This window comes from Alligator mississippiensis, chromosome 10 (assembly GCF_030867095.1).
Source record: "Alligator mississippiensis isolate rAllMis1 chromosome 10, rAllMis1, whole genome shotgun sequence".
In the NCBI taxonomy this organism is placed as follows: domain Eukaryota; kingdom Metazoa; phylum Chordata; order Crocodylia; family Alligatoridae; genus Alligator; species Alligator mississippiensis.
Genome location: NC_081833.1, coordinates 27165621 through 27188735, shown reverse-complemented (window position 1 = coordinate 27188735; position 23115 = coordinate 27165621). Strand labels below are relative to the sequence as shown.

At 45.0% G+C, this 23115-nt stretch overlaps 1 protein-coding gene across 3 annotated transcripts in view; it reads left to right on the top strand.

The window, feature by feature from the left end:
• Positions 1-13119: 13119 nt before the first annotated feature.
• The window catches only part of ASCC2 (activating signal cointegrator 1 complex subunit 2), a 34741-nt gene continuing 24745 nt past the window's right edge, over positions 13120-23115 (top strand). For 2 of the 3 annotated variants that reach the window (XM_059713591.1, XM_059713589.1), the window contains exons 1-7: positions 13120-13214; positions 14715-14810; positions 16682-16840; positions 17208-17378; positions 18793-18922; positions 20776-20843; positions 22765-22875. In XM_059713591.1, coding sequence (XP_059569574.1) covers positions 14730-14810; positions 16682-16840; positions 17208-17378; positions 18793-18922; positions 20776-20843; positions 22765-22875 — 720 coding nt within the window. In that variant the 5' untranslated portion in view covers positions 13120-13214; positions 14715-14729. Of the gene's footprint in view, positions 13215-13436; positions 13462-14714; positions 14811-16681; positions 16841-17207; positions 17379-18792; positions 18923-20775; positions 20844-22764; positions 22876-23115 lie in introns of those variants that run through there. The other variant, XM_059713590.1, reaches the window with a different exon arrangement.

Below are 23115 nucleotides of genomic sequence, written 5' to 3'. Positions count from 1 at the left end.
TGCTGGAACACATGGAAAAACTCCCCGCAGGGAAAAAGGAGCCTGCTGGTGGGGAAGAGGTAAGACTGGTGTGGGGGTAACATTTCTGGAGCAACTGCTTCCTGGTAATAGAGTGGCCCCAGGGAGCAAGGGGAGGGCGCAGGAGGAGAGAGAGATTAACTCGGAAGCCCGAGACAGCAGGCAAGAGGGGGAAGCCCTGGGAGCCGGCTCTGAGAGGAGGGAGAGCTCGGCTGGGCGCTACTGAGCTGGGAAACTGCAGCTGGGGAGCCTGGCCGAGACAGGCGCACCACGGGAGGAATGGCTGCCAGTGCCATGAACAGGTTCCAGTGGAAGCTGGTTGTTTTCTTTTGGTTGAACATCAATGGGGTTCGCTGGGACTCTTGGTGGGTCCATGGGGGGGTGCCAGAGTGGCAGCAACCCACCCAAAACTCTTAATGGGACAGGATTGCTTAAAGTCATCAGCTGTGGCTGGAGCCTGTCAGTGGACGGGATGACCTGTCAAGGAAGCCACAGGTCGAGAGACTGAGAGAGGGGTAATAAACCCCAGGAATAAAAGTCCCAGAAAGGGATGTTCCGTTTTTGTTTTTTGTTTTCTTTTCCATTTTGAACTATTTAATTTATAATAATAACAGGCAGGGCACCCTGAAAGATTAGGACAAGTAAGGCCCTATTACAACCATACGCAAGACTTACCTGATGCTGGTGGAAGCCAGGGGGTCTGCTTTCTTCCGGGTTGTTGAGACTTACAAAGATAAAACCTAAAAAAAACCCCAAAAAACTTTATTTTATTTTATTATTATCTCACTCGAGAAAGTCTATGATTTCAATCTGCGACATAACATCAGGGTAGCCCTAGGATGGGGTGTAGGGGAGGTTGAAGCACCAGAAGAAATCCTTGCATGGGTTGCCAGTAGCAGACTGCAGTAGAGAACAAGCAACACCTCCTGCCTAATAACATCAACAAAAAATCAAGACGTGGCAGGTGAGAGTCAGAACGTACTGCAGTGAATCAAAGCTGATCAATAACAGTAAGAAGGGGTCAGGCCAAGAAATTTCCAAGCTGCTGAATACTTACACTCGACCAGAGAGAACCCACTCAACAAGCCTGAATAGAAGGGGGCTAGCATGTTGGCATCAAGGAGTCTGTGTTTGCTCACAGATCAAAACATGCTGCCTGGAAGTCACCCAGCATCTATCAAAACACCACCTCCTAGCTCAGATCCACCTACCATTCCAGTGGAATCCAAGATGGCGATCCTTTGCAAACTATCCAAATCAGAAAATAAATTATTTATGAATGATATTAAGTCAACTAATCACATACAGGATTTTTGTCAGGGCGTTTTCATACAGGTTTCTACTGTTGGCACTGGTGGCACCCAGCTCTTCGAGGCCCTTGGGCTTATTTGAGTGGTATGGGGATGATCTGCAGGCCAGATCTGGAGCATGGGACCATGTCATTCAGCCTGCAGGGTGGAATTGGTGACACCACTGTTAATTACTGCAGTTTCTGGAGCTGCAGCAGCCCTCACTTCTCCCACCACCAAATTTCTGGACCCCTGGGCCAGATCAGGCCTACAGGCTAGATCATGGTAACTCGAGGTCTACACTATTTAATTTATTAACAACTCTGTGTTAGAAAGTGAAATACTATCATTCCCACTTTACAGAAGGGGAACCGAGGCACAAACAGGTTAAGGCACTTGCTCAAGGCTACACCACGGAGCAGGGACTTGTACACAGAGCTCTTAAATTTTCGTCCAGTGCTCCAATCACAGCATTAGGTTTATTGAAAAAAATAGGGAAACTAGGTGGAATATTTGTTGCTTTCTCAGAATGAAGAGAATAAAGTTGTTTTACCTGTTTCACGTGATATTTGTTGTAGTTAAAACCGGGTTTTAAACCAAGTGCAGTTAAAGATTGACACAACATCTCGTTTGATTAATAGCATAAAGGCTTTAATAACAATGCTACAAACAAGCTATAAAACTGAATGACAGATAAAGACTCCTATTCAATATTCAATAAATGAGCTACCAAACAAAGTCCAAGCATATTTTTAGCTGCGAGTGTTTTCTCACCAATGCAAGCCAGAAAGCAGTTTCTTTACAGCTTTCACTGAGCAGGATCCTTTGCTGTGAGGAGCTAGGTGCAATGGTGTAGTGATTTATCTCTGTTTCTCTTGGAGCGCACATCTTACTGGTAATTCTGTTTTGCTCTTATACTGTTTAACTGTATTGCTTCAAAGCATTTCTCCTTGATAGTTGGTTGATTAAAGTCCGAACAAAGTAGAGAGGAAGGGACCATCACATTACAATTACCAACTGCTCGGATCCTGTTTTGGATTGTCTAGGTATGAAACTTGTTTTTACAAGTTTCTGATCGGTCTGGACATTACAAGTCAATCAGATGTGATGGGCCTTGATTTACTGAATGGGATACCTTGGGGCATTGGTCACAGGACACTGTCTTTGGGTAGCTGTCTTAGCAATGGGGCAGAATCTACATTTACAATAGCCTGCATGATGGAGACATTAACAAAACCCCAGACAGACATTTGAATGCCTGCTTTGAGAAATATGTTCAGTTTGGGCCTGCTCCTAGAGGAGATGCACGGGTTAATGCCCGTTGTGCTCCCAGAAGCCGAAGACCCGGACCCAGACTCCATTGACCCTCCAGCACAGAGCCAGGGGGTAAGTGAACCAGGGCTAGGAGACAGTGGGCAAGCACAGGGGCGCTCGAAGGGTGCTGCATGAGTGTATGTGTGCATGCATGTGAGCGTGTGGGAACGCCTCGACTGAGTGGAGCCTGGGAGGAGAATGCCCTGCCTCCCCCCTTGGTCCCTACTTGGCTGAGGCCCCCAGGGAGCCCTGCGACTGGAGCCAGGCAAACAGAGCACGCAAACAGGTGCGGCTCTACTTGGGTGTGGCAGTTTGTGTGAAGGGCATGCAGAAGGTGCCTGGAGGGCTGGTCCAAGCAAGGAGCCTGAGGCTAGAGCCCAAAGAGGAGCTGCTGGGACCAAGTAAGGACGTGAACTCGCTCCCAGACATGGTGGCAACTCATCATGCCAGCAGGCTTCCCAGCACCGCTGAGATCTTCACCCAGACAGAGCCCATGGCTCTGGCCCTGGGCTATGGGGGCTGTCTGGTACGGCTGCTGGCAGCTGGAAATGGGGGCACCCTCATTTGTGGGTTGTGCTCCCTAGTGGAGTCTCTGGAGGGCCAGGTGCGGGAGCTCGAAGAAGAGCTAGGCCAGCTATGCACTATCAGGGCCCATGAAGGCTTCATTGATGGCTACTGCCAGGCCCTTCTGCAGAAGAAGGAAAAGGAGCAGGAGATAGGCAACTAACCAAAAAAACCCAGCCAGAGCTACCTAGAAGACAGTCACCTCATGCTCCAGGAAATGCAGGGCCATGGCTGCTCCTCCCTTGGCATTGCACAACACGTATGCTTCCCTCCCCATGCATGAGGAGACTCCAAAGGTGACACCAGAGGGAAAGGAAGGTAAGCAGCGTGTTGCCACCCCCAAGAGGAGGTGCAAGGTGATGGTGGTGGGGGACTCCCTCCTGCAGGGCACCAAGGAACCCATCTGCCATCCAGACCCCCTAGCCTATTAGGTCTGTTGCTTCCCTGGGGCCCACATCTGGGATGTTGTGAAGAGGATCCCTAGGCTTGTCTGGCCCTCCGACTACTACCCCATGCTCCTTATCCATGTGGGAACAAATGACAGGGCCAGGAGTAACCCAGACCAGGTCATGAGTGACTACAGGGCTGTAGGAGCTGGGCTGAAGGGGTCGGGGACCCAGGTAGTTTTTTCCTCTGTGCACCCAGCTGCAGGCCGTGGTCCCAGGAGGAAAGGATGTATTGAAGAAGTGAACCGATGACTCTGACGGTGGTGCCACTGAGAGGGCTTCGGTTTCCTCGACCGCAGTGTGCACTTCAGGGAGAGAGGATTCCTGGCAAGGGAAGGCATCCATCTCACGTGGAGAGGTAAGTCCTTGTTCTCGGTCAGGATGGCTGATCTTCTAGATCAGTTGTTAACTTGGGGTATGTGTACCCCTGGGGGTATTTGGGAAGGCCTCAGGGGGTACACGGTGGTGGTGTGGAGAAGCAGGCGTTACTTGAAAGCGACGGCGTGGGCAGCAGGGCTGCTGCTGCCACCATCCATCACTCCACATTGCTGCTACACGCTGCTTCCCCACACCCAAGTACCCCCGGTTTTCCATGCTGCTGGCTTTGCGTCTGGCCACTGGAGGGGCTGGGGGGGGGGGGGGTGTCGCTCATGGCTGGCCGGATATGAAGCCAGCAGTGCAGACAAGCGGGGGTACCTGGGAAGCAGCAGTACAGGGGGTGGGGCTGCAACCATCCATAGCTGCCAGGTGCTGCACACCGCTTTCCCACACACAAGTATCCCCACTTCTCCGTGCCGCTGGCTTTGAATGTGGCCAGCTATCAGCCCCACCCTGTACCCCTAGTGTGCGGTGACACTGAGTGTATAGATGGCAGCAGGGGCAGCTGCCACATGTGAGCTCCCCATGCCACTGCTGCATGCCAGGGGAGGAGTGGGGTGCTGACAGCCAGCTGTACATGAAGCCAGCAGCATGGAGAAGCGGTGCCCGACACCCAGCAGCAACACAGAGTGTATAGATGACGGTGGCATGTGAGCTCCACGCGCTGCCAGCTTCACATCCTGCCATCTGTCAGCGTGTCCCCAGATCTGTGTGGGGCAGGGCAGGCTACCTCTGTGGGCTTGGGCCGGGGCTGCACCAGGCTCTTCCTGGTGGGCGGGAGGTGCAGACTGTGCTGGGGATGACAGCAGTGGCACTGGCAGGGGGCTGCAGCCACCCCAAGATTTTCCGTAGCCCACCTGAAACCCCGCTAGTGCCACTGGTGCCCATCCAGAGCGCAGCACGCCCCACCTCCCCCCACAAGGAAAAGCCCAACACTGCCCTGGCCACAGCCCACAGCTGCCGCCCATCCTGCCCTGCGCAGATCTAGGGACATATGCCTGCCCACTGTGTCCTCCCAGAATGCGTGCAGCGGTGGGAGCTGCCACCTCTCCCTGCACCCCCTGGACAAGCCACAGCTTTGTCCCATGCCCCACCTCAGCTGTGCAGGGCCTGGCAGGGCAGGTGCAGGGGTCCCGTGGGCTCCATCCCCTCCAGCCCAACAATGCAGCCAAGGCTGGCCCCACTCTGGCCCCTGGCTGGGGGCCCCAGGCAGTGAGGGGCCAGTGCCAGGAGGCAGCCAGGGTTGACGGACTTGGCCCAGATCGGCTTGACTCCCTCCCTGGCCTTGCCAGGTCCCAGGGCACCCTCCCCACTCCTGTGGCCCCTTCTCCCCTGCAGACTTTTCCGCAGCTGGGTGGGCGGGTACTGACATCAGCACCCCCCTGCACTGCTTGGCTAGGAGGTACAGTCCAGAAGGGGTAACCACAGAAGGAGAACACTCCTTTAAAAAGGTTGAAAACCACTATTCTAGATAGGACTTTACACCAAGATTGCTGGGGGACAGGGAAACATTGACTGGAGCATGCCACCGGGACTGACATACAAGATATACTAATGCCAGGAGTATGGGGAATAAGAAGGAGGAGCTAGCCCTCCTACTCTCCAGTGGGCATTACGATCTAGTAGGGATAACAGACCTGGTGGGCCTCCTCACATGACTGCAGCATAGCCATAGAGGGCTATCCCCTGCACAGAAGGAAACGAGTAGGGAAAAAAGGTGGAGGTGTAGCTCTCTAGGTGAAGGAGCAGTACACCTCCTTGAAGGCTGACATCAGCTCCAAAGAAGAACGGCTTGAAACACTCTCTAGGTCAAATTGCAGGGCAGCGGCAGAGGGGGAGGAGACCTATCTGGAGGTGTACACTACAGATCACCAAACCAGGGGCAGGAGCTTGATCTAGAGTTCTCTCATGAACTGACAGAGGCACGGGACATGGTAGTCATGAGCAAATTTAATTACCTAGACATCTCTTGGGAGGAACACTCGGCCAAGTCAGATTGGTCACTTTCCTTCCTGACCTGCATCAAAGAGCTCTTCCTAACTCAGGAGGTGTATGGGCCAACTGCTATTAATAATATAAAGAAACATAAAAGCAGGTATTTGTTTTAATAAAGTTACTTTGAATCTTCCTTAGGACTTTCCACCTGAGAATCTCAGTGTCTGTGAAGTATGTATTACCACCCATTTATAACAAATATAAATTTATATCTGGTGGCTGAGGGAGGTTAGAGGACTTACCCTATAGACCTTCAGAGACTCTCATCAGAGGCAGTCATGTATTTCATGGCAGTAATCCAAGGTCACATGCAGGACTGCATCCATTATGCATATAGAAGAAACAGCCCCTGCCACTGAGAACTTGCACCATAAAGGTTCTCAAAGGATCCATAACAGACAGAATATCTCATATGTTTTACAGTGTGGGGGAAACTTTGTATGCCAGCCTTACAACAAAATGACAAACAGGTGCCTCATGGCCCTTCTTAGAAAAAAAATTACTACACAGAGAATGACATGAATATATGGAATACACTCTGATTCACTCCTTACATGTTTTCTTTAAAAACATACCTTTAACCCATGCTTTGTGCCATGGCAAGATTTATCAAAGGCTAATGCCTAATTAACAGAGATTTGAAAACAATGGCTAAAAAATAAAGTCTATCAGGTCAGGATTTTTCATTAGAACCATCTCAAACATTTTCTCTTGATGTTCTTATAACCATCAGTAACATACTGTGCGGGCCGGGAGCGGTCCGAGGCTTTCGGGGGCGCGCGGTGGGCTGTGGCTAGCAGCCCTGGCACGTAGGTCGGGGAATTCGGCACGGCGGACTAGAATTAGGCACGGATGCGTAGAGGTTGATTAAAGATTATTTTACTTACACCGTAAATGGTCGCGGTGCAGGCAGGAAAACTTGCTTGCGTTGCAGTTACAGATAGAAAAGAAGACGAGCGGACAAGAGTTCTAACCGCGAACTCTGGTCCAAGGCCGGCTGAAAGCTCTAGAACCGCGAGCCCGTCGAATCAACTGGATGAAATAACCCGAGAAGAGCTCTGAATACCATGATGAGAGTCCGAAAGGTGACTCTCCATGAGCGCGCAGGGAAGGGTACGTTGAGGGATTAGGCAGCAATGGGGAGGGGCTAGAGGTTGATCAGGCCACTATATCCTTTTTAAGGCACACGCTGGGTTCGTTAAGCTCCACAGCACGCTTAGAGTTCGTCACGAGATGTGAAGTCCTCCTTCTCCTCCTCCAACTTGGGCGGAAACCGCTCAAGCCTCTTATACGGCTAGCAAGCCAATTGCTAGCTGCCACGTGGGAATAATTTAGAAACAGCCAATAGTGGGACACAAATTTACATGTGAATGGCGGGAACTCCTTTGCACCGGGGTTTTCTCTATGCAACTGAGAATTGCACCGTGCAAAGAAAGCTCCTTGTGGCGGGAAATAATTCTGCAGTGCCGAAGCGCACACACAATCATACCCTTTGGGTCATGACACATACGACTGAAAGAAAAAATTGGGCTGAAGCTAAAACCTGTGATTATTACTATAACTATGTTTTAGCTAGTTAGAGAATATGATCACCTGCATCCATAATTTTATATTTTAATGCAATAGTTAGTCTTTTTGTTATGATTACTACACTGACATTTTCTTTTAGTCATTTAGTAAGTCATGACTATACTGTATTTTCGAGGTAGCCTCTGGCTTCTTTACTATTCATTCCATCCAGGAACAGCACATATCAACTGCAGAGGTTTCCTCAACCTGACAAAGGGTTTTTAAACCCAAAAGCTTGCTAAGAATTTTTTTTTCCAACTATTTAAGTTGGTCTAATAAGAGATATCAGATTCACCTAAAGAACCTTGTCTGCCTGTATTTTCAATGTATGCAGTCTAACCTGTTTATACTCTCTTAATTCTGTGACCTAGCTATAGACAGCACACAACCATGCTGTGTTCTACAAACACTCCATTTCCTTTGGAAAATAGGGGATGACAAGTGTGCGGTAGCCTTGTTTGCATGCAAGCAGAAAGGTCTTTTTGCCCACAATTAACGTTGCTATACGAGCTGAAGAAAACCAGTTAGAAAATCTCTCCTGCAAATGTACAGGAATGAGGCATGTATTTTAAATAGTCCCAGGGATGTAATTTAGAAGTTTCACTCTGACTTTGAGATGGCCCATTTGAAAACTTTGTATTGTTGAAAAAACAGAACATGATATTGTAACTCCCATGAGAGACTCAAAGAAAGAGACTGACCTCAAATAGTTGCATTCCTGGGGAAGCTCCAGTATTTCAAATCTCCTCTTGAGGCTTTTCACATTTCTTGAAATTAAAATGATGCTTTTGTGCCTTATTACCAGCCAAGCCAGGAGTGTTCTTAACACTCAAATGGAGTCAAGGAGCTCACTGGTATATATCTGTCAAAACCCCAACAGCACCACCAGAACCAGGGCACTCTTCCCAGGCTCTGACTTGATACATCTTGATAATCTCAATGGATACATTCAGTGCTGAACAGCTTCCATCCTCTATGAATCATGTCAGAAGAAAGGTCCCTTTTTATAAAAGCTCTGTTTCTTAATGTTCATTGGTTTGAAGAAGTTCTCCATTTAGGGCCTGATCCAAAGCCCATTGATACCAATGACTTGAATGCACTTTGGAATAAACCTTTAAAAAGGAAATGTTCTGTAGACCGAAACAGTGTGTGAGCTGTTTTTTAATGCTTTATCTTATATACATAATAGGAGACCAGTAACTGTACCCTGGACTACTGGGATTTGAACGCTGCAATGTAGTATGGGAAAGGCAAGATTCTCTAGATCTGCAAAACAAATTTTATATTTGATTTGTGGCAAAAAGTAGTAGAGAATCCTTTGCAGGTGATACACAACCAAACAAATATACTTCTTGTTGAATTGTTTGAATTCTGTTCCTTTTCAAAATTCAAGTCAATTAGTAAAACTTACACATTTACATATTTATATTTAGTACCATACTCCTCTGATGGTAAAATCCAAAGAGTTCATAATTCCAGAAAGGTAAACACATAACAAGAAAAGAAAAAGCTTACTGAGTCAAAATGCACTTCAAGGGTGTGAGCCACAGTCTACTGAGTCAACAGGAATCTTTCTATTTACTTTGATAAGCTTTCAATCAGGGATGTGAGATGGGATGTGAAATAAACAAAAGCTACTCAAAAGATCATGATTCAATTGCCAAATACTAGCTTCATCTTTGCAATCTTAAATCTAGATTCCTGCATAATTTACCAGAGCTCTGCTAAGATAAAAATCTAATCTACTGATAGTGGCAAAAGCCCAGCCTGAGATTAATGCTTGTGCATGTGATGTTTGTAAAATAAAATTAAAACTGAATAATTCATTTTTTCAATCAATAATTTAAAGGATATGACAAAAGAACAGTTAAAAGTGCAGCTTTCCAAGCAACCTGTCACAGCTTGTAAAGTAAAAGTCAACAGAATCTTCCAAGAGTTTCCTCTACACATGCTGAGCTCCTTCCAGAGAGGAAATCTTGGCATGCTAATAATTAAATGCTGAATACAGAAGCATTATAAATGAGAGGAAAGCAGTTGGCTTTCTCTACTGTGCTGATACAAATCACAAACGCATTTCACTCCAACACTAGCCTCTCTTCCTTACGCATCTAGAATAGAAGGCAAAGGACATGGAAATTGGGTTTAAAAAAAATCCCAAACCAGTTTGCAAGTGATCTCATTGTCTTAATTTGTCTGTGGGTAGAAGGCAAATAATAAAATAAATCTGAATGCACATGGATAATATCAGGTAGTGAATTAGAACTGGGGACTGGGTACTTTGTCCTTTAATCTCATCTCTGCTATTTTGTTGCATGACACTGGGCATGGCACTTAACTTTTCTGTGCATTTTTTTGCTTTGATAAAAAAGATCTGCTGAAATGACCTTGATAACTGCCCACTGTTCAGTCTGGATTAAGTGTGGGGCAGTTCTCAGTAGCAGGGTGTCATCTGAGGAAATCTTCATCTTGAAGAATCTGTTCAGCATCTCTGTGATTCTCAGAACACAGAAGCTCTTCCTCTTCTGGTCAATGGTTTCACAACTAATTAACTTCCTTTTGTTGCAACCAGCTGTCTGAACTGATGGGGAAAGAGAGGAGCTTGTCCCTGGAAGATTCTACTACAGGGATACTAGGGTTAGGTTACGATTATGAAAGCACTGAATCATTCTATTTGTGCCCCAGTATCTTTTCAGTACTGGGATATCAGTAAATTAAACACTCATTTAATTTCTGGTGGGAGAACAGGGAGGCATTTTCCTGTTATAGCCCTGAAAACCTCCAAATTTTGATATTTCAAAGGTTTTTCACTTTCCTGTTCACACCTAAAATTTACTGTACCTGTTAACAATCCAGGCTTGAAAAACAGCAATATTTTGTTCTCTGGAATACTGCTGTTACCAGTTTTCACACTGTTACAACTGGTAATGGAATGTCGGATTCCTCTGAATTTAATGTGTGGCTATAAGCTTGACTTAGCTTAACCTGTTCTTTAACTTCATCTGAGCATATGTTAACTGACAGAAATTATATTTGTCTTGCAATGTCAAGCTAGTTGTGTACAGTAATCTCCTCAAACAATAAAGAAAAACTAAAGCTTAAGGATTCAGTGAATAGGTTTAACTGTGACATTTTGTGTTTCTTCCTGCAATGCAATGTGAAATATTCATTTTCATATTATACAGCAGCTGCATATTCACCTATTTATGTGTTTAGACAATATTTGTGACATCCTTTACAAAGAAAAGGTTGTTAGGGAAGTGTGGTTTTGAGCACAGGATTGGCAACCAAGAACCCTGTGAAAGCTACAAGCCTAGGCCAAGTCACCCACTGGTCTGTTTCTCCTTTTTTTCATTTGCAAAATGGGGTTAACAAAGTTAATTCAAAAGAGGTCGGAAGATCTATATGGAAAATACTGTGGAAATTAAAATTGCTATAGAGTATTACAGGGACAGGTTTTTGACCTACATGAAATACAATTTTTGGATAAAAAGTCATATCCCTCCTACAGTGCAGTATGCTATATCCTTAAAATTATTTGTCATGTTGGTCATGAGACCAAGCCACTACAGATTTTTGTGGGATCTAGGACAGTCTTCTCAACTTTTAACCCGCACAATAACTACAGTGCTATAATAGAAACCTGAAGAGCTTTTTTGATATTTGTCTCTGGTTTTCTAACCTTGTCTACACAGGAAAGCTCTACAAGTTTTTGACTTCCTCTGTAGCAGGGGTCATGGTCCTCTTCCTTGTATTTCTTGAGTATGCTCAACAGCCACTTCCTGGCCTTACAGCAGCAGAATATTGACAGTGCCCTTGTCCCCCTGCTTTACCTGAGGCAGGTAAGGGTGTTGTTGGCACTTTAGAGCAATGTGCTTGGTAGTTGTGTGACAAGAGTTGTTTGGTAGTTTTAAGAATAGACAAATACTTGTATAGGCCAGTTCTGATAGGGGTAATTGTGCCTTGAGCAGGGACCAGTATAGCTTGTATAGTATATACAAGCCTTTAGACATAGAGGACAAATGATAATTTTTGGCTGTATCCCTCTGGCATGGACTTCTGGTGTGAACTTGAGCAAGTCCTATCACTGTTTTTTATTTTGTCTGCAAATTGGGAATACTTAACTTCCCCGTCACAGGTAAGAGTGGGAAAATTTAACTCATTCACGTTTGCAAAGCATTTTGAAATCCTTAAATGAAAAACACTATACATATACAAATTGTTGTAGTACTCGGAGCCCTTTAATTGCTAACATCATGGAACAGACTCCTAAAGGATAAATTCTGGACTGCACAATCTTCTTCCAGAGAACAAATATCTTGAAAAAAGTCGTTTCTTTTAACATGCAACATCTTCCTGATCTGCTTTGCAACTAGCACTCTGTTCCTGCATCTCTGCTGCCAAAACTTTCCACCAATGTTTTAACATAGCACTGAAATCACAACATAATGTCATGAAGCACTTAGTATACTAGAGCAGTTCTGGTCATACGCTTTGCTTGTGTGCCAGGCATAGTAAATAGCAGCGAAGCAGTTCAGCTAGAGAGACCATTTCTACTGCTAGCAACCAGTACTGGAGACTGTTATTCTATTTAAAAGGGTGTCACAGCGACATGAAAACAGCTGCACACTGCTGCACAAATTTGGGGGGGAGGAGGGGCAAAACTACTTAAGATTTAATCCAAAGTTGACTGAAGGTAATGGAAAGACTCCTATCCATTTACTTAAAAGATTAATCAAACTCCATAATGATTTCCTGGATCTTGGAATTCCCTCTAATCACACCATACTGGAGAAATATATGCTTTTTTTAAAATGTAATTTGTATCCAAGGCCAAGTTAACCAAAACTAGTTCCAAATTCAAGAGTCCAGAGCTGTAAGTGGCCCTACTACCGGCAAACATCCTCCACCCACACCTGGGGCTTCAGAGGTTTCCAAAACCTTTGGCAGGTATCCTACTTGCAGACCCAAGCCCTGAGGCTTGGGGTTCGGATACCCCCAGGTTTTGCTCGCCCTCAGCCATAAGGCCCTTGGAGCAAGCTAGGGAAAAGACTCCCATTTCCATAAACTGGGCTTCAAGCCGCTGCACCTCGTTGGGTCCTGAACCACACCACGAGAGCAGCTCTCCTGCGAGGCGGTTCAGGAAAACTGGAGACAGATACATGGTATTGCCCCTGCCAGGTTAAGAAGCCATTATGAGCCTTCAAGAAGCCGAGAAGCAAAACATCTGCTATCAACATCGTAAGTTGACATCTCGAGGCAAGTCATGTCAAGGCTCAGGAAATACCCGGTGATGCCCCTGTTTTGAGTCGAGCCACAAACTCAGTGACTGCGCTTCTCAGGGGCAGTGAAGTACTCGGCAGGTGCCCGAGATTTGCGGGACCAAAGCCGCGCGGACAGTTTGCCAAGGACCCGCCAAAAGGTTGCACCTAACGCGGATAAGAAGAGCAGCCTCCCTGGGCCACGCGCCCACATGCCACGTCCCGCCGGCCCCGCCGCCGCTGACCCGGCTCCTTGCCCACACTGGCAACGCCCCGGCCCCAATCGCCCCCGCTCTTCCGGGCCGCACCGGAAACGCCCTTTGACCCCGGAAGCGGCGGTCGGGAGAAAGGAGCGTTGCGCTGTCAGCGCTGGGGCTGAGGGGGTGAGCGGCGCTCGGGTCGGGGTCGCCCGTGCGGGGCGGGGGCGGTTCAGTCCTGTGAGGCCCCGGCTGCACCTGAGGGCCCGGGCTCCGCCCGCAGGACTGGGCGCGGCGGGGCGGGGCGCTTACTGGGGTCCGCTCCCCGCTTCGTAGGAGCTGCTTGGAGCGGGATTCGTGTCCCCGCGCCCGGGCAAAGCCCCTTGCGGCGGGCACGAGCGGCCCCCGGGCGCGTGACGGGGCTCCCTCTCTGGTGGGCCTGTGGGCGCTGCAGGGGCTGAACTTCGGCTGAGGCACCCGGCACCTCTGCAAACTTGAGTTTGCTTCCTGCGATAGCGTGCAGCTGCAGGAGGCTTTTAAAATGCTTTTTTGCAAGTGCCAGGCCTAGAACTGATGATGTAGCAAAGGATAACAAATAAGATCACTTGTTTCACAGGAAAAAAGTGCTTTTCTGGAGGCTTTTTCACTGCTGTGGTTTAAGTTGAAAAACACATAGATATCTATTTTTAATTAATTGCTGTGAATCTCTTTATTTTTTAATTGCTTATAGAACTTGCACTTTTTAATTCATTCTTTTTCTAAGTTGTGCCGTGATTATATGCTGGCTTTGCCATGGCAGAGTACTTATTTTTTTCATGATAAGTGGGTTTGTTATCTAAAATGCTAGATGTCTCCCATTGCCAAACCTTGACACTGTGTATTTGGATATAAGCAGATTAACTCTGGTAACCATGCAGAAGTTTCATTCGCTCGACTCAGGAGTTTCCTGGGGACAAGGGTCCATAAGTGTGCACACAATTGCAGGATTAAAATCTTAACTTTTAATTTGAACATCACTTTTTAATTGCATATGAAATAAATCATCATTATTTGGCTTCCAATGGTTTTATAATAAACAAAAGCTTTATTAGATATTACTTATATTTCTCTGTGTGTGTTTAAGTATGTGCTTAATATGTCATTGTCTTCATCAAATGCCATTTAACTTTAACTTAAAGGCTTCTTAATTTATTTGCACAAACTGTAATAACAGCTTCTCTGAGATGATGGGCCTATGCAGAGTAAAACATTCCTCAATGAAATTTCTTTGGGAGTACCAGTCAACGAGAGGGCTTGACAAAGTGCTGGACAAGAAGAGATCTTAGGAGGAATTTCGGCAATCATGTAAAAAGATCAGGCATCTACATCAAAGCATCTATATCAACAGTAGTCATCTTTAGTACTCTTGAGGCCTCCTAATCAGATGTGTCTTGAAAGGAAAGATGACAGTACTCTGCAAAGCAAAGGGAACTTAGCTTTTTTTGTAGCTTATGCTGCTAGGCTTTGGGTGTCTCCTAAAAATACAGGATTTGGGTGGTGCCAGGATTTCCTTTGCACAATGTGAATTCTAGCCTATAGATGTCTATCTTACATAATGCTGTCTCTTGGTTTGTTTTGGTTTTGATTCATTTACTTTTTTTCAACACAATCTTACACTACTTTTGTTTCTGCATTTGCTAAAAACAGGGTTAACTCATCACAATGCCAGCATTACCATTGGATGAACTCCAGCTTACTGAAAAGGATCCGAAGACAGGGAAACTCAGGACTTTTCCAGCACTGGTGAGCTATGCTGCTTTTTGAAATTAAAATGAAAGTTCAACAAATTCCTCTCCTAGTTCAAGAAGTGGTTTGAACAGAACTGGCTCTGGAGCCAAGAAATATAAAAATATTCCATGTAATTGTAGGTTTTATTAAAATAGAAACTGTAGTCTTCATGTAGCAATGCATTGGCTCAGTTTGGAGGTTTTGTTCTATTGCTGTGTAGAATGATTTCTCCATGCCATTATACCAGGGGCTGGCAAAATATGGCCTGTGGGCCAGATGCAGCCCACTAGGCCATTCTATCCAGCCTGCAGGGCCCCTAAAAAAATTAGAAAATTAGTATTTATCTGCCCCGGCTGCCTGTCAAAGATGACAGGAGTCGGGGGCAGTAAGACCCAGGGGGAGCTGATGGCAGAACTAAGCCCAGGCAGCAAGTCTAGCCTGGCTTCTCCACCTCTTCCTCAACCCTAGCCGGAAGGCTCTGCCTGTTCCTGCCTCTTTGTGCCAAGGGAAATACAGATAAGGGGGAGGGAGGGAGGCAGGGGAGGACCATGTGCTATCACCATGCCATGGTAGGCTGCGGTGCTGCTCCTTCACCGTCTCTTGTAAGCTGCACTGTGGCTGCTCCGCACAGTCACTGCTGCTGTGCTGGACAGCCCAGAGGCAATGATGAAGGAGCCATGGTGCGGGCTCCAGGTGGACACAGCTAAAACTGCCTGGCAGCAGCAAGGGTAAGCCACTTTCCCCTGTGCCAAGCAACAGTTTCTGCCCAGGAGTGCAGGGTCTGGGCTGGCAGGAGCTGTATGGAGCCAGGCTGTGCTGGTCAAGCAGGGAGAGGAGGAGCCAGCCCAGCTCCATAGAGCCCCTGACGGTCCAGACCCCATGCTTCTGCTATCCTGCTCTGGGCCCTGCCAGTGCTGGCCCTGGTGCACTGGTGCGGGCTCTGTGCTCCCACCCAGCTGTTGCTGCGCTCCATGAGCCTGCTCACTGCCCCTTCCCCAACCTGCTGCAGCCATTTTCTTACCCCCCCCCCCCCCCCCCCACACCTTGCCCGCCAGTGGCTCCTTGTTCTCAGCTGCATTGCTGGGACTGCAGGAGCAGCTGGGACGTGGTGCCTGAGCAGGGGCGGGGATGGGACACGGGATGGGACGGGTGGTGGCATATAGAATATAATTTGGTATTTTTCTGGTTCCAAGATGGCAAACCCCCTTGCTGAAAGGAGTACTTCTGGGGGGCAAGGGGAGGGACGTCTGGTGGTGACCGGGGGTGGGGTACCTGTCAAGGGGCAGGGCTACCCATGTGGCCCTCTGACTTGCCAAAACTTGGTAAGTGGCCCTCCACTCAGAATAATTGTCCACCCCTGCATTACACTTTGGAACCTCTGCACGTGGACTCTACGTGGAATTGCAAGCCGAAATTGTAACTCAGTGCAGTGCAAACTGATGTGCATAGGACAGTAGAATGTTTGGCGGGGGGCAGGGGGGGGATTGAAGAGCCCAGTTCTTCTGATTTTGTGAAAGCCTGTTCAAGCATCAGTACTGAAAGAGAATGACATTTCAGAGGGATGACTTTGTTTTTGCTGTATGTTTTGGAGGTGTGGGAGGCTTTCGTTGCGAGGCTTGAATATTGTTTATCTTAATGGGACACGAAGAGCAACCTGTACTGAACCATACAGGATTCTGAAAATATTATTGAAAATTAGGGGTGATGAGAATGCACTGATTTACAGTGTTTTAAAGAGCAGAGAATGGGAGGAACAAACATAAGTTGGATTTCTGATGATGCACACCAGTTTCTCAAAAATCGGAGGTCCTGTCAGCCCTGCAAATGCTTACTTGACTTCTTGTTTTTCAGTTCCCTAGCTTAATGCACTGTTTTGCTTTCTACAGCATCCCGAAATCAAAGCAGACCGTTTTTTTGTGTTATACAAACCACCACCTAATATCAGAAACCATGCCCTTGTGGAGGAATTCTTAGAAAGAGCAAAATTCATTGCTGATGATCTGGACTGGCTTCTGGCTTTGCCTCACAATAAATTTTGGTGCCAGGTAAATATTACTTTATAAACATTAAAGGAAAACAATCTGATTTGTAAAGGTGTTTATAAATAACAATGAGATCTTGACATTTCTGATAGTCTCATTCATGCCTCTGTATGCTAGCTCCCTGAGTAGACTGAATAGAGAGAAGCAGTTGGCTTCCTAACATCTTAATTTGCACTATTGCATCTTTTATAACATGGACGTTGTAATATTTTGATAATGGAGTTTAAAACTGCTTGCTTGAAACTGGTGGTTATGTGAGTTCTCTGAGTCCCTTTGACCATGCTGGCTCACTGCTGAATTCAGTTGGGTTACCTACACATCATGTGATGTTTTGCCTCGTTTGCCATTTTTCTTTGTTCCACTGTACTAGGTCATATTTGATGAGACACTTCAGAAATGCCTGGATTCATACCTGTGCTATGTTCCTCGCAAGTTTGATGCACTACTGGATTTCCATCCGGAAGTGAATGACATGCAGAAGCGACTTCATCGGTGTGTCTTCCTCACCTTCCTCAGAATGTCCACTCACAAGGAGTCCAAAGTAAATACCTCTTCTCCTTACACTGCAGCTAAGAAAAATAGAGACACATTCCAGGAAACTTTTTTCTGTTCATCTGTCCCAAATGCCTTCCTTAATTTAGCTCCTATTTCTGTAGTTTTAACAGAGACTTCTGTTAGAACAATGACTGCATGAATCTGCTTTGTAATGGGAAATACTAGTATATTATGAATCGGTTAGCAACGTGGCATTATAAGACAGAGAACCTAAAAACTGTTAATCTTTGCCAACCACATACAAATTTGGAGAGACTATTGGGAGCCCCTCTAGTTTCTTGTTAATTATCACACTCATGCTAGTTGGCTGCCCTGTCTCCATGCATCTTGTCACATAGCCCATGTTAATATTTGTCACATTGAACTTTCTCCAAGTTTCTGCCTTATTATAAAGCTGCAGTAAATTACAATTTTCTTTGTATCATAATTATAGGGTGTCTTCTACTTTAAATATGCAAGTGCAGCTCCCTTTAACATATATGGAACTTTAACAAGGGCCTTGAGGGCAGGATAGAGTTTTTGCAATTACTGGCTTAAAAGCCTCTTTGTTTTAGTCTGCATTATGTAGCTGTTGAGCTATTGCATTTATTATATCCACTATGTTGGTCACTTTCAATCTGTTTTGGGAAAGAATGTGTGTGGCAGTTGGACGGGCAGGGAGACAACAGGTTAAATGAATTGTGTAGCCTGCTGTGGGCATCACTTCTGCACTCCTGTGGAGTTTTTCCTCCCAGGATTGGAGTTGGATTACTCTACACTGGTTGATAAAAGCCTCACAACTCCAGTAACATACACATATAGTTGGAGCTGGGCTAGCTGCTAGCTCATTATTACATAATAGCTCCATGGGAATTCTAGAGATGGAACCCAGCAATTCTACCTTCCTGTCCTCTCTGTTTCAAATGGGAGAGGATGTGCAGCAAACTTCTACCCTTCGCTATGGCTGGATAATGTTTGTTATCATAAGCAGTCTTTTTTTCCATTAGTCATTCCCTCCAGAATTATTCTGTATTCTTCATTTTAGAAGCAATGAAATAATTTTAGCTGTAATATCTTTGTCATCTAGAATTTTAAAAACCACCTCTAGACTAATGTGTTATGATTTGTGGGCATGGAATATGTGTCGTAAATCAAGCCTCTTGAGTTCTCTTCCTAGCTCTGTCTCTGAAGGAAGTGATCTTTGGTAAAACAGTTCTCTCTGTGCACTACTGGATGCTTAAAATGCTGATAATGCTTGTCTATTCTCACATGGGACTGGTACCATTTTTGCAGCTCAATTGACATGCTAGAGAAAAGAATAGCGCTATTTTTTAAATACTGCAATTCTTGAAGAGTGAAATGTATTATTTTATGGTTAATATAATTTATCTAATTTTACATCTTAAATATATTTTTAACAGGACCATTTCATCACGCCGTCTGTTTTTGGAGAAATTCTTTATAACAACTTCCTGTTTGACATCCCTAAAATACTGGATCTGTGCGTGCTATTTGGGAAAGGAAATGGTCCCCTACTCCAGAAGATGATTGGTTAGTCAAAGTCAGGAAACAGCTTGTTGCTTAAGGCTTCTGGTGTGTGTCTGTCAGGCATTGGAAGGGGGGTTGCATTTGGAGATACCAACCTCAAAATAAACTTCATAATAAAACAAATCTTTATTTCTAGGCAATATATGGTTTACTTTCTTGTAAACCTCCTTTATTCCTTCGAAAGGGGATGGGAGGGGCTGTTTTTAAAAGGATTCTGTTTTTATGGCGTAAAGGAAGATCTTCCTGAAGAAATACCAAAAAGCCTTTTCTTGGGGAGACTTGAGGGGCAAATGAGAACAATTTGCCATCAATATGGGTCGTCTTCTTCCTTTAGTTAGGACCTAGACAACACAATCATGTTAAATCTGTGAATTCAGAAACTTGAAATTGGCAAAAAAGAGACTGATTTGTATATAGTGCCTCCAAAGTATTTTACACACACTGTTCATTATAGGATTTATTGTATCTGCGTAAGCAAATACTGCAGCAATTGCAGTACCTTAGTCGCAAACACATGACCCTATATAACAATAAGAGGAAAGGGCACAACGGTCTGGACCTTGTAGTTTTTTTTCTGTTCTTTTCAAAACACCTGATTCAAGTTTCACCTGTGCAGGGTTGGGGGAAAGGGTAGAATACATGGTCTTGAAATTAAATAAGATATAGAACCCTTCATCCAAAATTCTAACACAGCCTACCCAACATTTGAATAATATACCTTTTTTTCCTTTCTTTGTGAGAACCATTCTTATCAAGTTTCCAACTCAGCTAGAACAGGGAGTACCAGAAACCTTGTGACACAGCCTGTTCATGCAAAAGCTATATTTCCAGACCAAAGAAACTTAGATACATTCTTAACTTTTAAATGCTGATTTCTTTGTCCTCTCTTTCAAGATCCTTCAGTATAAGGTTGCTCATTAAAGTCCCAAGTATGGGATAAAGAAAACATTTGTCATTCAGATAAAAGATTAAACTATGGGGATGTTAAAAGAGTTGCCTAAGACCTAGATGGGGAAAACCTTGTCTAAATTGCACCTTCACTTACTGCGTTCATGTGTTCAGAAGCACTAATTGTTCATGCATGTGTCCAGTGACTTATTTACCTGGCTATTTGTGTATGCAGTCATGTAACTACATGAACAATTTTGATAGTAAATATACAACAAATATTGTGCTTTTTTTTTTTTATTGTGGGAAATAAAATCCTCCTCTGAAACCTGTCTCACAACTTCCACTCATCTTCATAAACTCTTCCAAATCTCATGAAAGAGCCTTGTTAATTTACAAGGCCCAAAGAGTAATTCACAGAAAAATAATGTAGTCTTTCAACTGCTTGGTCAAAATGTGTAGCATTCTGTTGTTCCATTGAGTGTGTGGTAAAGATAATGATTTCTGAGTAATATAAAACTAAAAATTATTATGGCCTCATTGCATTTAAAAAAAAACGTTTGAAAGACTGTTCACTGGTGTACACTGAACTATTTGTTGTCTGCAATTAAAAATCAACTGCAGCTGTCAAAAAAAAAAAAAAAAATCCCTAGAAGTATTTAGTGATATTATTGATTCAACTAGCAGGGCTTGAGTCATCTAGCATTTCAGCATTGTGAAATAATGCACATATTCTTGTTATTCATATTCTCCAGTTATGCTAATATTTTAAAAGGTACCTAGATGGTACTGGAGCAGGTACTGTGCATGTGTTACAGATGAATATTTCTACCCCTAAGCGGTTTGAGGTTTTATTTTATGGAGAGGTACTGTAGGAAGCAGAAGTGTTCTGCTTCATATGATGCTGTTTGCTGGGCTGGAGGTTTAAATCTATTTGAAATGGATTTTTTTTCTTTTTCTCATTTCAGAAAATATCTTCACTCAGCAACCAAGTTACTACAGTGACTTGAATGAAACAGTCCCCACAATCCTCCAGGTACTGCTTTACTTTTGAGAACCCTAGGAGATGCTGTGAATCAGCCCTCTGTGTGGACAAGATGATTGAAAGCAGGCAGAATTGTTTGTGTTGCTAGTTACTTTCTTCCATGAATTAAAACAGTGGGCTAGATGGCTTTTGAACCTTTATCTGCAACTTTACTTACTACCAGGAGCAGATCCAGAGGAGGAACAGTGGTATGATTACACCCCCTTTTTTGGACTGGACCACACTGTGGGAGGAGTACCTGCAGATATTAAGCCCCCAAAGCAGGTAGAAATCCCATCCCCTTCACCTTCATGTCAGAGGCATGTTCCCTCCTCCCTCAACCCCCCACTATTCCCCTGTCTGCTGCTTTCCTTGCTGTCCCATGGATGAGGGAAACTCCAAAGCTATTCCTGCCCAGTCCAGCTGGGCTACATGGAAGCTGGGCTTAGCTGGGAACAGCAGGAGCATGGGTTCCCCTCTCTGCCTAGTTCCTCTGGGGAGCAGGTGTGGGGAGAGGGAACCCCCCCCCCCACCTGCTTATTGCTGCTTTTGCTACCCCCAACTAAGCATGGCCCCCCCATGCAGCCTGGCTGAAAGGAGCAAAAATGGCTTTGGAGCTTCCCCTGCCCTGCACCCCCTAGGCAGTGGGAAAAGAAGCAGCAGCAGGGGAGAGGGGACATGCCTCTGAGTGCAGCGGGGAAGGGAAGTTGGGTTTTTAACTGCCTTGGGGACTTAAAAAGTCCCCAGAAGTTCTGATAGTGCCATCTGCCCATGCTGATGTGGGGAGGGGTGCAGCCACTCCTGCAGTGCTGATTGCTGCTCCTGCACCCCACTTTGTGAAATCCTGGGTCTGCCCCTGTTCACAGCTAACCTCCCATTACATCCCACCTGCCTGAAATTTGTTCTTGCTTTCAAGTTTAGGGACCCTTTTTGCTAGATAGATACTTGTGATTTGAATTATTTCCTGCTCCTCTCCAAAATATTGAGACAAAGACAGATAACACAGTAATTACACAGAGTAGGTTCTCGGGAGAAAATGAAAATACTGAGACAGCCAGTCTATTTAAACTGCTGCTATTCAGATGCTAATAGGTAAGTCTAGCATTCTAAACTTTCATTTCCCTGAGCATGTAGCATATACCCAAGCTCACTGACTGAGCAGTTCTCACATTTGAGCTGATCATGAATCAAGATGCCTTGGCATCATTGTGACTAAACTCATGTTTTAGTCCTCAGACAAAAACATTCAAGTCATTTTGCCCCTAAGCATCTGAGTTCATCTCTCTTCTTTTTGATAGTACTTGGTTTTTTTCCATCTCCATCATATTTTGGGGTGTGTAAAACTCAGCTGAGCAGTCTCATGAGGGATGGCATCATGTTTACAAGTGTTTTAAAAAGTAAGATTATCCCTTCAAAACAGTTACTGGGAAGGAAGTGAAGAATTCGCTCACTTTTAAATGGTGTATGTCCTGAAACAGTTGGTTATTCTCTACTTCAGAACTCTCTTTTATATACTGAGTATTAGATGTTAAGTGTTCCAGAGAAAGCATCGCTATTTTGCAAGTATGTATGCAAGTTCAAGGAAAAACATGATGATTATAAAGAATAGCAGTACAAATCTGAGTATTCAACTTCAAAAATGCCTTTTGCTGCCCACTCAGAGTTCAGAGTGGATGGAGGAAGGGAGTTGGCAAATCTCCAAAGATGCAAATGTAATAAAGTTGTTTCTTAAGTTCTAGGGTAAAAGAAAGATTTATGTAAATTTGTCCTTTGTTTAGTGTTACACAGCTATCCCTTGGGTGGAAATAGTCACATCTCTTGTCAGTTGAACTGAATAATAAAAAAAAAAAAAAGTGTACACTGACAAGATAAAGCAATCCATGTGAATTCCCTTGTCTGATATGATAATGTTCTGGGGGGCGTTTGGCCCTAGGTGTTCGACAACGTTTTGCAAAAATGTGGCTTGCAATGTGAAGGTACCTCAGCTGAACCCCAGAAACTGGAAGAAAGAGTCAAAGTGACTCCTGCTGACTTGCCTCTCCAGGTAGGAAAATTGCTATATGCTTGAATCAGCCTCAAAGTATTAAGCTTGTGTAGAGTCTTATTTTTCCCAGATACTTAGATCCCATTCAGTATGCTGTTCCCAGTAATTGTTTCATTGCCTTGATGTGGCTCTTCTGCTTTGTGAGCATGTATTGTTTGTTCATAGATAACCAGGCTATATGTATTTTCTGTTTCTTTTCCAAGAGATAGGGAAAGGAAGAGAGAGGTTCCCCCACTCCAC